Below are 14,359 nucleotides of genomic sequence, written 5' to 3' on the forward strand. Positions count from 1 at the left end.
CTTCACCTCCCTCTTATTATAAGACACAGCCGGAAGGGCATTACATAGCCTGTGACTGGCAGAAATCTGCCCACACCATGTTATTTCCACAAAATAATATGGATTTAATTTCAAATATATAATTGTATGACAATTTAAAACAGTTTATTATTGTAGTTAATTTGTACTCTGAATTCCAAAGGCTTTTTTTTTTTTTTTTACTCCCGCTTATGTTTTCCTGCAAAGACCAGGCTCATACGACAGCTGTATATCGATTAGGAAAAAGTTACTTAAATGTTTTTTTTTTAATCATCCATATACAGAGATAGAAGGGACAATGTAAATTAAACAATATGTGTTTAGTATCACTTTAAGGGCTCCTGAACAGTCCATGGGAGGAAACCAAAGTCCTCACAAAACTGATTTTCCATTCACAAGGGCATGATATGAATGAAACATAAGTTGAACAAACTCACCACAGAAAAGTATGCAGCAAAGATTTTTTTTACTGATGGCTTTCTTACCCATCTATCAATATTCCAATGGCGATTGCTACTCTGCTGCAACAGTTCAATAATACATGGGTTTGGGCAAAAAAGAATTAGAATTTTTCAATTAATCCCTAGGGAGATTTCTTTTTTTTTTTTTTTAAATCAGAAACCAAGTTTATTGGAGAAAACAAGAAATTACAGATTGCACATAGTTCACATCATTCCCAAATACAAGTACATCCATATAACTGAAACAGCAACAACAGCAAAATAGACCCCCCCCCCCTGCCAGAAACCATTCCCAGCTGAAAGGTAAAAGGTATATCACGGTTATCCAGTTCAAAGCCCCCTCCCCCAAACTCCAAAAATCCACAATCACTGCAGCAGGTGGTCTAAGACCAAATCCTTAGGAGCCAAGCCAGGAACTGCCAGCCACCCCCCCCCCCCCCCCCCCATATCTTATATCTATGCGGGACTCCTCTGTGTTGGTAGATCAAGCGTTCGCATCTCAAAGTATTACCCATTGTCTGGACCCACATTTCCAACGTAGGAGGAGACTGGGCAACCCAATGCTGTAAGATAACCTTCCGGGCCTGAAATAGGGACCTGGTAACTGCCCATCTAATATGAACATCTTGCGTGAAGTCCTCCACCACACCGAGGAGGCAGGGCTTTGGGTCCACCGGTACCGAAAGGAGATAGGCAGTGTTAATGGTCTGAACCACCATCGTCCAATACCTGTGGAGCTTAGGGCACCGCCATAGTAGATGAATGAGGTCACTATTGTCTCTGTGGCATTGAGTACACAGCGGGTCCGCCCGCAGACCCAACCTGTGCAAACGTGACGGCGTGCGATACACCCGGAGAATTGTGTAAAGTTGTCAAAGTCTTTGAGTCACATTCAACGAGCAGTGTCGCACCGTCTCCAATGCCTCCTCCCACTGGTCATCAGTAAGGTCGCCCACGTCAGCCTCCCACTGTACCCTAGCCGGACTAGGAAACCGTTCCAGGTAATAACCCAATAACACAGTATAACACTCAGAAATAAATCCTTTGGTGGAATCAAAATGTCTCATCATATAAAATACCGGTGTCGGGGACTGCAGAGAAGGCTGGGCTCCAATGACATGCTGTAACTGGAGGTAGGAGAACTGCATACTCCGGGGTATATTAAATCTGGCCTGCAGCTGCACAAATGTCAGCAACCTGCCATGATCAAACACCTGGCGAAGGTGGGTAACCCCCCCCCCCCCCCCCCCACGCCATAGAGCTTCACAGGGAAAATTCTGCCAATTCTGGATATGTCAGATTACTCCATATCGGACTGAATTCCGTGAAGCCAGTCACCCGCTGAAGTTGCTTCGCCTTAGCCCACACCTTATGCATCAATCTATAAGTGGGAAAAAGCTTGTTCGATTTTGCTAATAACTGCGACTCCAGGGCCCCTGGAAGGACATCAGCTCCCACCGTCTGTAATATTACTGCGAGCGTGGAGTCCCTCCTCCCCCTGCCCCCGACACCAAGGGCTCCCAGCATGTGTTGTAACTGTGCTGCCAAGTAGTAGATCCAGGGATTAGGGAATGCCAGCCCCCCATGATTCTTAGGGCATTGTAATTGTTCCAATTTAATCCTAGCTGTACAAGTCTTCCATAGCAGAGAGCGGAAAAGGGAGTTGACCAGCCTAAAAATCTTAAGAGGGACAACCACCGGGGTGTTATGAAGCAAATATAAGTGTTGGGGCATAAGAATCATTTTTACCAAGTTAGCCCTCCCCGCCACCGAGAGCCAAAGTTTAGACCATATTCCTATCTTATCTCTAAACCTCGTTAGGAGTGGGAAAATATTCAATCTACAGTATGCGGCGATATCCGCTGAAATAACAATGCCCAAATATTTGACCGGTTCCACCACCGGGACGGGGCAGAAGGTGGCCAGCTGGGGGTTCAAGTCCCTGGTCCAATGGCAACAAAGCCGACTTAGACCAGTTAATGGTGAGGCCAGAGAAGCCACGAATGCCATAATAATTTGCATCACCGTCCGCAGGGATGGGCCAGTGTCACCCAACAGCAGCAGCATATCGTCAGCATAAAGCAATATTTTCTCATGTATAGTCCCATAGCGAAAGCCCACAACAGATTCATTGGCTCTAATGCGGGCAGCAAGGGGCTCTATGGCCAGAGTGAAAGGCAAGGGGGACAAGGGGCACCCCTGTCTGGTCCCTCTCCCTAGGTAAAACGGTAAGGACTGCCTACCTCCCTCCCTGATGACTGCCCGTGGGGCCCAATAGAGGAGTCGCACCCAGGCAATGAACGTGGGACCAAAACCGAACTTCACGTTGTCAAAGGCTTTGTTAGCATCAAGAGATAGGAGAGCTCGGGAACCCATATTATCAGATACTGTTTGCATATTTACATATAGTCTTCTAAGATTTACCGCTGTGGATTTGTTAGGCATGAACCCCGCCTGGTCACCCCGTGCACTATAGTGGCAACCGCCTTGTTCAGGCGTTGGGCAAGAACTTTAGCCAAAATCTTGATGTCAGACTGCAATAGGGAAATCGGTCTATACGAATTAGGGTGCAGAAGCAAAAGGACACTGGCTCCCGACATGGAAGGTGGCAACCCCCCACTCCGGAGAGCCTAATTTAAGACCCTTCGTAGCCTAGGCATGAGAGCCTCCGAGTAGGCTTGGAAGACCTCCATAGGAAGGCCATCATCCCCAGGTGCCTTAAATGTAGGAAAAGAACTGGCCGCCTCCTGAAGCTCCTCTAACGTAATGGGAGCATCCAATTGCTGACTATGCGTTGCAGATAAAGTGGGGAGGTCTATCTCCCTTAGATAGTCAGATAGTGAAGAAGCACCATACGAGGCCTTGGTAGAGTAAAGCTCAGAGTAAAATTGAGGCAACTCTCCCATGATCAGCTCAGGGGAGTTGATCAAGCCCCCAGCAGGCCCACGAAGAGCCCCTATAACAGGCGCCGCCGGGCGAACATTTACAATTTTCGCCAGGAGACGACCAGTCTGCTCCCCCTCCTCATAGAAAGTAACCTTAGAGAAGAACCTTTTCTTTTCAGCCTTGGATGAGATAAAATTGGTCAGGGCATCCTGTGCTGACAGCCACGCTGCCCTAGAGGCATCCGTGGGTTGCCCCACATATGTCTCCTCCCTCTCCCGCACATGACGGGTCAACACCTCCTCCCAATCTCGGGAAGAGGTCTTAACCTTATTCACGGCTGCAATAAATACCCCACGTAAATAGCATTTGAATGCATCCCACTGCATCAGAACGTCTGGGTACAAGTCATTGTCAAGAAACAAAATTGGTTATGGCCCTGCCAATGTCACAGTCAGGAGGGAGAATTTTCAGGCAATAGGCGTTGAGACGCCACGGTGCCCTAGGTAGGGAGTAGTCAGGTCACATCTCAACCCAGCAGATCAGAGGCGAGTGATCCGAAACCCCTCTTGGAGCATAAAGCACCTTAGTCACTACATCACAAGATCTTGCCATACCAACACAGAGGTCTATAGGAGACAGGGTCCCATGTGTCCCAGAGTAGCATGAAAACTTAACCGTAATGGGGTGACGCAGCCTCCAGACATCCACCCAGGACATTTCCCCCAGGAATCTGGCCAAAGGGGTACCACGAGCACCACGAGGAGGATGTCTGTCCCTGGAGGGGTCCAACACCCCATTAAAGTTGCCCATAATATAGAACAAAGCAAAAGGTTTGTCCAGAGTAAAGCCTATCAGCTCCCTTAACATGTCCAGCAAAAAGGGAGGAGGAACATAAACCATGGTCAACACATATGCGTGTGAGTACATCATGCAGTGCGAAAACACAAATCTACCCTCCGGGTCACACAGGGCAGATAACTCTCGGTAGTCCAGAGACTTTTGTGTTAAAAACACACACCCCCCTGGAGTAGGAGGTATGGGTAGAATGGTAGATACGTTGGGCCCATGCATATTTCACACAATACACAGTCTCAGCCGGGAGATGGGTTTCCTGTAGCCCAACAATAGCCGGGTGGTATTTGCGCAGTACAGTGTTCATCATGGCTCTTTTCAAGGGGTCACCCAGCTCCCTGACATTCCACAAAACTAGAGGGACTGTAGCCATGGTCCAGGGGTTACACTATCAGAAAAAAGGCATTGTGGTAGGAACTAGGGATGCACCGAAATGAAATTCTTGGCCGAAGCCGAATAATAATGAAATGCTTGGCCGAAGGCCGAATACCGAACGCGGTGTTTCGCATTTTTTCCATTTATTTTGCCAATTTTTAGGGGGCACGCTGATGGGCACATTTTATGTTAGGGGGCACGCTGATGGGCACATTTTATGTTAGGGGGCACTCTGATGGGCAAAACAAAACATTTAAATCAGCGTTGCTCTTAACATAAAATATGCCCATTAGCGTGCCCCTTAAAATAAAATATGCCCATCAGAGTGCCCCTTAACATAAAATATGCTCATCAGAGTGCCCCTTAACATAAAATATGCTCATCAGCATGTCCCTTAGCATAAAATAAGGGGCACGCTGATGGCCACATTTTATGTCAAGGGAGCACTCTGTTGGGCACATTTTTTTTCTTAAGGGGCACTTTATAGGGCACTCTAATGTAATGAGCATGGCAAGTGGCAACAACATATGGCAGTCTGCACACTAATGCTTGTGCAGCTGCCAGCTACCGTATTCTCCCCCAAATGTGCTCAGCTCCACATCACATACCTGAACTGCAGCCAGAGCCAAAAGCCGCGAACAGGGGGGCGGGGCGTGGACCTAGTGTGAAGGAGCCGCAGTCAGGAGCAGGGGGCGGGACGCGTGCGTGGCGTCACACCCCCTACTCGCGGCCGGACAGGACACCGGCGGCGTGTGAGAAGGGAGCCGCGAGCCGCAATGAGGAAAGTGAGAGGTCAGGGCGGAAGCTGACATTGTTCGGCTCAAAATTATTCGGCCTTTTGACTTATTCGGCCGAACGCCGAAAGTGCTATTTTCTCTATTTTCGGCCGAATAATGTTCGGCCGCCGAATATTCGGTGCATCCCTAGTAGGAACTGCAACCTCAGACAATGCCGAGGGACGCGCAAGGGTAGCACAAGGTGGCAGTTCGAGGTAGTTGTCTTCGGGGCAAGAGTAGCTCATACATTACAAGGGAAGTCTGTGCAATCAAAAAAGGAAAGTGCAACTGCAAAAAGAAAAAATAAACAAGCTTGCCAACGGGAAAAGGTAACAATCCACAATACTGTTACCACAGGAGTGGGTAACTTAGAGCAACACCAAAGGTGCTGCCAGACAGCATTGAAAAAATGCATAGCTATCCAGTCGGAGCTTACCAATCGCAGTGTAAGAACCATAAACGTCTCCGGGAGAACAGTAGGCACCGTGAGTCCATACTCCAGGCAGTATTACAAAGATCAGGCCTCTAAAGTGGTAGACTGCATCAAGGATCCTGCTCCTCACGTTGTCGGGCCTGCAGAGAGGGCTCGTTGACATCTAGCCACTCAGCTGCCTCTCTAGCTGTGTTAAAGAAGTGGGTTTGACCCCTAGCAGTGACTCTCAGGCGAGCAGGGTAAAGCATGGCATGGGGTAGTTGAATCTCCTGTAAGCGTTGCTTGACCTCATGGAATTTAGCCCTTTTCTTTTGGACCTCCGCAGAGAAGTCTGGGTATATGGACACCCGCACCCCATTGAAATTAATCACGGCCAAGACCGGCCTAGGTGCATTGCCTGGAACTGCCCGTGTGGGGGTACGGTGGGCTCTCTCCACAGCAAATACGGGGGAGAACATATCTCTCCCAAAAGTGTCAATCAGCCGTTGCTCCACAAACTCAGTGATGTCCCTGCCCTCCACCTTCTCAGGGAGCCCCACTATGCGGATATTGTTCCGCCTGAGGCGGTTTTCTATATCATCAGCCTTGTCCTGCAGAGCCCGTGCCAACGGCGAGTTAGCTTGGGTGTCCCTGATGAGCGCAGGCAGCCTATCCTCCACATCACTAATTCGCCCCTCCACCGCAGTTGTACGCTCCCTCATTTTCTGTAAAACATGGCGTAACAGTGAGACCTCCTCCGCTAGGCCCCCCAGTCTCTCCTTTACTGTATTCACTGAAGCAGTGCAGTGTTGGACCACTGCAAGTATCTGACTTAAGGTGGGCTGGGGGGTCTCCCTCCTGCATATCCTCCAGGGGCACAGGTAAGTTATCAGTCACCGAGGTGGAGGGCTCAGGTTCTGCTACATGGTCAGTGTCCATAGTAGGTAACATGTCCGCCCCTGGTTCCACACCATCCTGGGCGCTGGTGACCTGTGCATAGGAGAGCTTCTGGGCGTAATAGAGCATGTCTTTAGGGGCATCTCTGCGGGAGGTTTTACCAGCCTTACCACTCTGTTCTTTCGGTTTATCCGCCCCTCGTGGTGTTTCCTTCAGCGGGCCGGCCGCAGCAGCATGTTGGATGTCTGAGGCCGCGCCGTCTTCCCGGCCTTTCCAAGTCATCGTGGCGGTTAGCCCGGGCAGGAAGGTACCCTACGACTCCCCAGGACACAAGGAAAGGAATGGTGCACGTCTCGAGCGGATCGGTGACCGGAGGAAGGATCGGTGAAAGGATCACAGGCGGGAGCTCCGTGCACCGTGTCCGCTCACATGCCCTGCTTGGCCACGCCCCAGGGAGATTTCCTTTTAATGTCGTATTCCTTTCCTTTTTTTTACCTGCAATATTTCTCCTCACTTCATGTCTTGGTGAGCATTTTCACTGGGAAAAATAGAACAGGGAAATTCCTCCAAACGGTCAAAGCAATAAAAAAACAGATAGAGAGGCTAAACTTTCCCCACAGTTCAAATTCCACTTCCAGTCTTTGCTGATTTGATAAAATGTTTAACTTTTGATTTAAAAAAATGTACAGCTTTTCAAATATACAGCAAAATAAAGTAATCTATAGGTTAAAGAGGAAGTAAACTTCCATCTTCAAGATTTACCTGCTGGTCCTAGCCAGGGCTGCCATCTGGGGGGGACAGCCCATACACTTGTAGGGGGCCCCGGGATTCTGAGGGGCCCGGCCGCCCAGGCCCCAACCAAGGAGATTGAGTGCTGTTGTAGTAACTAGAATTGCTAAACCAGGGCGGCCGCAGAGTAAGCCGATGCAGTGGAAGGGATGTCTCTTTGCTGGATTGGGAAGTCTCTTTGCTGAATATTTGAGGCCATCTCTTTGCTGGATTGGGATTTCTCTTTGCTGAATAGTTGGTGCTGTATCTTTGCTGGATTGGATTAATTTTCATATATTAAGTTGTAAGAGTGTTAAAATAAAAGAGTGTGCATTGAAGGACTTGGTGGGATGGCCAGTGGGTGGGTTCGGTGGGACGGCCAGTGGGCGGGTCCTGGAAAAATATTGGTTGTCAGGCCCGGAGGGGCCCAGGCCTAAAGCTGTGTAAGGGGTCCCAAAATCTCTGATGGCTGCCCTGGTCGCTCGTACCATTTCTTCAGAGCAGTGTGCCGTGACTGGCAGCTCCCACATGCATGCGCCATACAGCCAGTCACAGAGCGGAGCCGCGAACCAGGAAGGAAAACCAGGTATAGACATTGCATCGCTTGAACGCTTCGTTTTCAGGTAAGTTTCACATAATGTGCTAGTATGCAATGCATACTAGCACATTATGTCTTTGCCTTGCAGGTAAGGCAAAAAAAAGTGCAGCGGTTTACAACTGCTTTAACTCATAGCAAACCTGGACAACTCAAACTGAGCATATGATATAAAAATGTAAAATATCTTCACATACACCCATTCCCTAACTGGTCAAGGATACCAAATAAAGGGCCAATAGGACTGAACAGAAGGTGTAGAAGGTTAAGGGCCAAGCTCATTATTTGCTGGAAAAGTCAAGCTTTCCATACAACCTCAGCTGCCTATATTTCTGTATCTACTTTAAAAGAGTGCTCGACCTTTGCTTATGTATTGTTTTATCATATACTCCTTTTATCTTGATCAGACATACCATCAGCTTGATTAGCTAAATCCTCAAGGTGGGATAACTCTTTCTGAATAGACTTGTGCTTTCCTGAAAACAAGACAGAGAAGATTGCTAAGAATATGTACCAGAAAGGAATAACTTTTTACAATCTTACAAAAACAATTTGGCGTGTCATATTAAAATAATGATATTTTGTAGTATTAAGATGTATGTACCAACCTGCGGCATCCTGCTCTAGTGGATGTTTTGTGGGCTTCTGCTCTCCATCCTGAGTGTCCATATCCTGATTGCATAGTTTATCGTGTAATGAGGTTTCTCCTATGAAATTCAAAGGAAAATTGAAAACAAATTCTAAAAAATAGGCCAAAAAGCCTTACACATTGAAAAAATATTTCTCTCAAACCAAAATTTTTTTTTTTTTTTTAAACAAACGATTATTGAGTTAAGTACATCACAACAAAAAAAAAAAAAAATAGAAGCAGGGACAGTCAGTCATTAAAAACATTACTGAAACACTTGTTACGCAATTAAAGTCTGGTGAAAGGGCAATAAGGATGTATTCCCGTCCCTCGAGACATCTGCCACGGTAAACAAAAAAATAAGTAACAACAGTACCCGAGCCTGTAGCATAATACTGCAACATCAAACCAATAGTTATGTAATATGAGACTAAATGTGAGCCACGGGTGCGGGCGAGATCCCAAGGAAGCAGTGTGGGTAGGTCACCACCACGGTAAGCATCCTTAGTTAGGTGGTACACGTAGCAGGGGCCTCGAGCCATCTATCCCATATCTTATTATACCTTTTTGGACAGCCTCTATTAGCATAGAGGACCTTTTTGTAAGGGAGGGTAGCATTAGCGGCCGCTAACCAGAAAGATAGGGTAGGGGAAGCTGGCTGCATCCACTTTTGGGCTATCAATTTCCTAGCTGTGAATAAGGTTTCACGGAGAAAGTGCAATGTGTATTTGTCCGTGTCATCATCGGAGGAATATCCCGAGAATACACAACTTGGGATCCAAAATGACCAGGCAGCCCACACGGTCGTGGAGGAACTGGACAAATCTGTGTCCAGAAACCCTGCACGTCCGGGCAGTGCCATATTATGTGGCCGAACGTGCCCGGGGAGCACAAGCATCTGGGGCATGCAGAGGAGCAGTAGGAATCAAATCTAGCCATCCGCACGGGAGTAAGGTATGATCTGTGGGTAATATAAATTTGCGTGAGCCGATCTGACAACTTCGGGGAGACAAGCGTACAGGCCTCCAGGGCATCACTCCAGTCTTCTTCCTCCAGCTTCCCAACATCCTCCACCCAGGATCCCTGAACACCATACGCCAGGTCGGTCACTTGCTTGGTACCCAGCATATCATACAATTGAGAGATTAGTTTGAGGTGGTCCTGACCTCTAATCACATCCAGAATCTCAACTGAGGGTAAGGCAGGGATCTCATTAGTAAATTGTGCCCGCAAAGCATGGGTGACCTGCAAATAGTAAAAGCGCATAGAGTTCGGGAGCTGAAATTCCTCCTGAAGCAACGGAAACGGCTTGATGGCGCCACCTGAAATAACATGTGACAGAAGGTATACACCCCTGTGAAACCAGATACCCGGGTCAGGAATATGAAGAAGCTCTGGTAGACGACGATTATACCACAGGGGAGTCATGGAGTGGAATCCAGCGTCCCCGGTCTTGGAGGTCGCTAGGTCCCAGATCCGTCTGTGGTGAAAAAGAAGACTGCCACAGGTGGCCGGCGTCGCAAAACCGCCAACACCCTGAAGCAGATCACAGAACAGGTGTGGGAGCCGCGACTTCCCATCACGACAGACCAACGCCATATATCTGCCAGAGTCCTGTTTGCCTAAATGAAAGAAGTGAGATAATTGAGCCACAAGATAATATCTCGCCAGGTCAGGGACAGCCATTCCTCCTAGTTTAGTGGGTTTTTGGGTATGTTTCCAAGATAACTTGAGTATAGAAGTACCCCATATGAATGTCTTCAGCAAGCTATCGAGTGTCATGAAATACCTATAGGGAATGTAAGTGGGGGAACGCCACAACATGTACAGGATTTTAGGGAGAAGGATCATTTTAACGAGGTAAGACTTGCCCATGACACCCAACGGCAACCAAGCCCAGACCTGCGTTTTGGCCTTGACCAGGGCAAAGAGAGGTTCAATATTAAGGGGGATGTAGTCAGTTAGGGACCTGGTCACATGAACTCCCAAGTGTTTAAACCTGTCCACCCGGGACAAAGGAAGCGCCGCCTGGTCTGCCACCAGTCGTAAACTGTCAAGAGGAAGGATAAAGGGACTTATCCCAGTTAACCAATAGTTCCAAAAAGCTACCAAACTGCTGTATCACCTGAAGGGTTCGCTGTAATGAGGGGCCCAGGTCTGCCCACTCCAGGTCTCCTCAGAACGCTTGCAGCTGCAGGTAAACCAGTTCCTTCAGAAACAGGATGATGTAGAGAACAGGCTTCGCCGCAGCAATCTTCGGTTTATTGGTCTGCCTGAGGGGTTGACCCCCCCCCCTCCTTTTTGGAACAACTCCTAATCTCCACCTATGGACGGGAGGCCTTCTCCTCTACATTTGTGGTTGAGAGGGCTCACCGCATGTCCGGCAAACCCCCTCCTCCAGGGGCACCCCCCCGTACCTTCATAGCGAAGCTCCTCAACTACTGGGACAGGGATGCGGTGCTCCGCCTGGCTCGGCAGAAGGGGAATATCCCCTTTGGCAACGGACGGATTGCAGTGTTCCCCGATTTTTCTGCGGAGGTTCAACGCAAGCGCAAATGTTTTGCCGAAGCTAAGCGACAACTTTGCGTCAAGCACATTAAATAGGGAAAGCTCTTCCCTGCTCACCTGCGGGTGGAAAGAGACGGCAGGGCGCACTTCTTTGATAACCCTGAGGATGTAGTCAGCTGGCTGGAGAGACGGGGGGCTGTTGGCTAACACGGCCCCTTGCTGCTGTTTGTTTCCTGTTGGCCCTGCTGCGGGGGAGTTTGTTTTGGTTCTGCATCTCCCCTCACAGGGACCCCCTGGCGGTTATGCCTTGTGATGACTCCTGGTTCTATGTACTCATCCTGTCAACACCTGGCGGAGACTTCGGCCTCTGTTACTCACCTACTCCTTTTTGACTGCATTATTTCCGCGGATCCTTGGACCAGTATCCTTTCTTTCTGATGGAGCACCCTGGGTCACTCAACACCCACTCTGGACTGTGGGTCGTCCTATCTAGTGTGCAGCAGATCAGCGATGTTTCGCCCCCACTTTAATTTTACTTTGTTTACTTTTATTTTGGTCGTCCCAGTTGGACTGTTGGGATTCATGCCCGCACATGTTGGGGTGGTGTAGGGCGGAGTGGGAGGGTTGTTTATTTGTCTCCTTGCACTTTTTTACTTGTTTTGCTATGGTGGTTGCAACTGTATGCTCATACTCTATATGCACTATTTTTAAATTATTTGCTGCAGGTTCTATATGTACCCATGGGGGGCGGTATTTTGCTCCCTGGTGGGGAGGGGGGGCGCCCCGGAGCCTGGCACTAGAATATTCCCTTTCTTTCTGAATGGCCAACTTGAAACTACTCACGTGGAATGTGAGGGGGTTGGGTGATAAGATCAAGAGGTCTGCTGTTTTTACGTATTTAAAGAAGCAGCGGGCTGATATAGTGGTGTTGGTGGAGACCCATGTAGAGGGCCGTCTCCAAATGGCGCTCAAGCGTCCTTGGGTGGGCTGGGCCTACCACTCCACCCACTCCACTCACTCGCGGGGAGTGTCCGTCCTTATTGCCAAGTCGGTCCACTTTGTGCTCCGGGGCTCCCAGACCGATCCACTAAGGAGGTTTTCCTTAATGCACTTGTTTTTGGGGAACCAATGCTGCTCCTTGCCTTCTATGTTCCTCCCCCTTTGCCTCCTCTCTACTGGTTGAAGGGTTTGATTACATGGCCAGGTACCCCTCGACCCCTGCGGTGTGGTTGGGGGACTTTAATGCCCTGATGCACCCAGTTCTTGACAAGCTCCATAGGTCGCAACCCCAGCGGTTGCCTCCCCGGGCATCTCGTTTTGCCAGGTTAATATCCGAATTTCAACTGTGTGACACGTGGCGGGCTAGGTTTCCTACCCTGCAAGCCTTCTCATGTTTTTCTTCATCTCATGACTCCATGTCTCGAATTGACTATATCTTTATCTCCCAGGTTTTGCTCCCCAGATTGGTCGGGGTGGGTTTCTTACCCAGAGCCCTGTCGGACCACAGCCCATATTGGGCCACTCTTCGGCTGGCTCACAACCATCCCCTTGTCATCTGGCGACTAAATCCTTTTTGGCTCACGTTATTCCCGGAGGAGGATGGCCTGGCTGGGGTCTGGCAGACCTTTTTTGCAGAGAATGAGGGCACTGCCTCATCGCTTGCGGTCTGGAACGACTTTAAGCTTCACTGCAAGACCTCCTTGGTATCGTCTATCTCCAAGATTAAGGCTGATTCTGCAGAGGCACTCTCCCGCGCTGTCACTGACCTGTCGGCGGCTGAGGACGATTATTTGAGGGACCCCTCGGCCTCTCAGGCCTCTGCCCTCAGGAGGCTGACATGCGTGGTTGAGCAATTACACTATGAGAAGGCGAGGAGGGGGTTGTTCTTTCATAAGCAGAAACAGTTCGAACAGGGTGAGCGTGCTGGTAAATTGTTGGCCTACCTGGCGCATAGGGAGGATAGACCACCTGTAGTTATAGCGTTGCACTCCCCTTCGGGGGTTCCAGTAACTGACCCTAGATTGGTTGCTGCCCAGTTTGGCGACTTTTATAGAGATCTCTATACCTCTACATCTGCTCCGGGTACCCTGGAGCGAATGTCCGAGTTCCTTGCTAACACCCCACTTCCCCAGCTCTCTGAGTTGCAGGTGGCGGGTCTTGAAGCCCCTCTGACGTCAGATGAGATTATGGATGCTATAGCCCAATTCCCGCGTTCTAAGGCTCCAGGTCTAGATGGTCTGCCCGTGGAAATTTATTCCCGCTATGCTGAACTCCTGGCGCCACGGCTGTTATCCCTCTACAGTGCTATATTTGAGTCGTCTACCTTGCCTCCCTCGATGCAAGAGGCGCTTATTGTCTTGATTCCCAAACCTGGAAAGGGCCCGGGCCTCCCTGCCTCTTATCGCCCCATCTCATTGTTACAAGTTGATGTGAAAATTCTGGCCAAAATATTGTCCAATAGACTCAAAGTGACTCTTTCCCTTATACACACTGATCAGGCGGGCTTTATGCCTGGTAGGAACACTTCCTTCAACCTGCGTAGGCTCTTTATGAACCTATAGGCACGTCATGACAACTGTGGTACGCGGGTGGTGGTTGCCCTGGACACCGCCAAGGCATTTGACTCAGTTGAATGGCCCTACCTCTGGCGGTGTCTTGAGAGCTATGGAATTGGCCCTGTCTTCATCAAATGGGTCCGTCTGCTGTACCAGGCTCCGGTTGCCCGGGTGTTGGCGAATGGTTGGGTCTCCGACCCATTCCCTCTTGCTAGGGGGACGCGGCAAGGATGCCCCCTCTCTCCACTTTTATACGCCTTGGTGGCAGAGCCCCTGGCTGTGGCCATCAGGGCACATCCTGGGATAGTGGGCCTTAGGCTGGGCACTCTGGAGGAGAAGATCAGCAGGTACGCAGATGATACGCTGCTGTACCTAGCTGATCCTGGCGCCTCCCTTGCGACGGCCCTCTCCCTCATTGACTCCTTTGGCTCTTTTTCCGGACTGAAAATGAACTGGGATAAGTCCCAGATATTCCCCATTGACCCCTCCCCTCCGTCCCGCACCAGTGCTGACCTCCCTTTGCGGAGGGTCAGCTGCGTTAAGTACCTATGGATCCAGGTGACCAATCATCAGCTCGACTATGTCCCTAACAACCTCCAACCACTCTTTGACCTTATTAAGGGTAGGA

The 14,359-nt window shown here is 49.4% G+C and overlaps 1 protein-coding gene across 4 annotated transcripts in view; it reads right to left on the reverse strand.

The window, feature by feature from the left end:
• Positions 1–14,359, reverse strand: part of TRMT1L (tRNA methyltransferase 1L) — a 313,438-nt gene that overhangs the window by 253,479 nt on the left and 45,600 nt on the right. For all 4 annotated transcript variants that reach the window (XM_082272088.1, XM_082272087.1, XM_082272089.1 and 1 more), the window contains 2 exons: positions 8,649–8,747; positions 8,454–8,516 (listed from right to left, as the gene is read on the reverse strand). In XM_082272088.1, the coding sequence (XP_082128214.1) occupies positions 8,454–8,516; positions 8,649–8,747 (162 nt within the window). The remainder of the gene's footprint in view (positions 1–8,453; positions 8,517–8,648; positions 8,748–14,359) is intronic.

Source organism: Pelophylax lessonae (genome assembly GCF_965119305.1).
Source record: "Pelophylax lessonae genome assembly, chromosome: 11".
Classification (NCBI taxonomy): domain Eukaryota; kingdom Metazoa; phylum Chordata; class Amphibia; order Anura; family Ranidae; genus Pelophylax; species Pelophylax lessonae.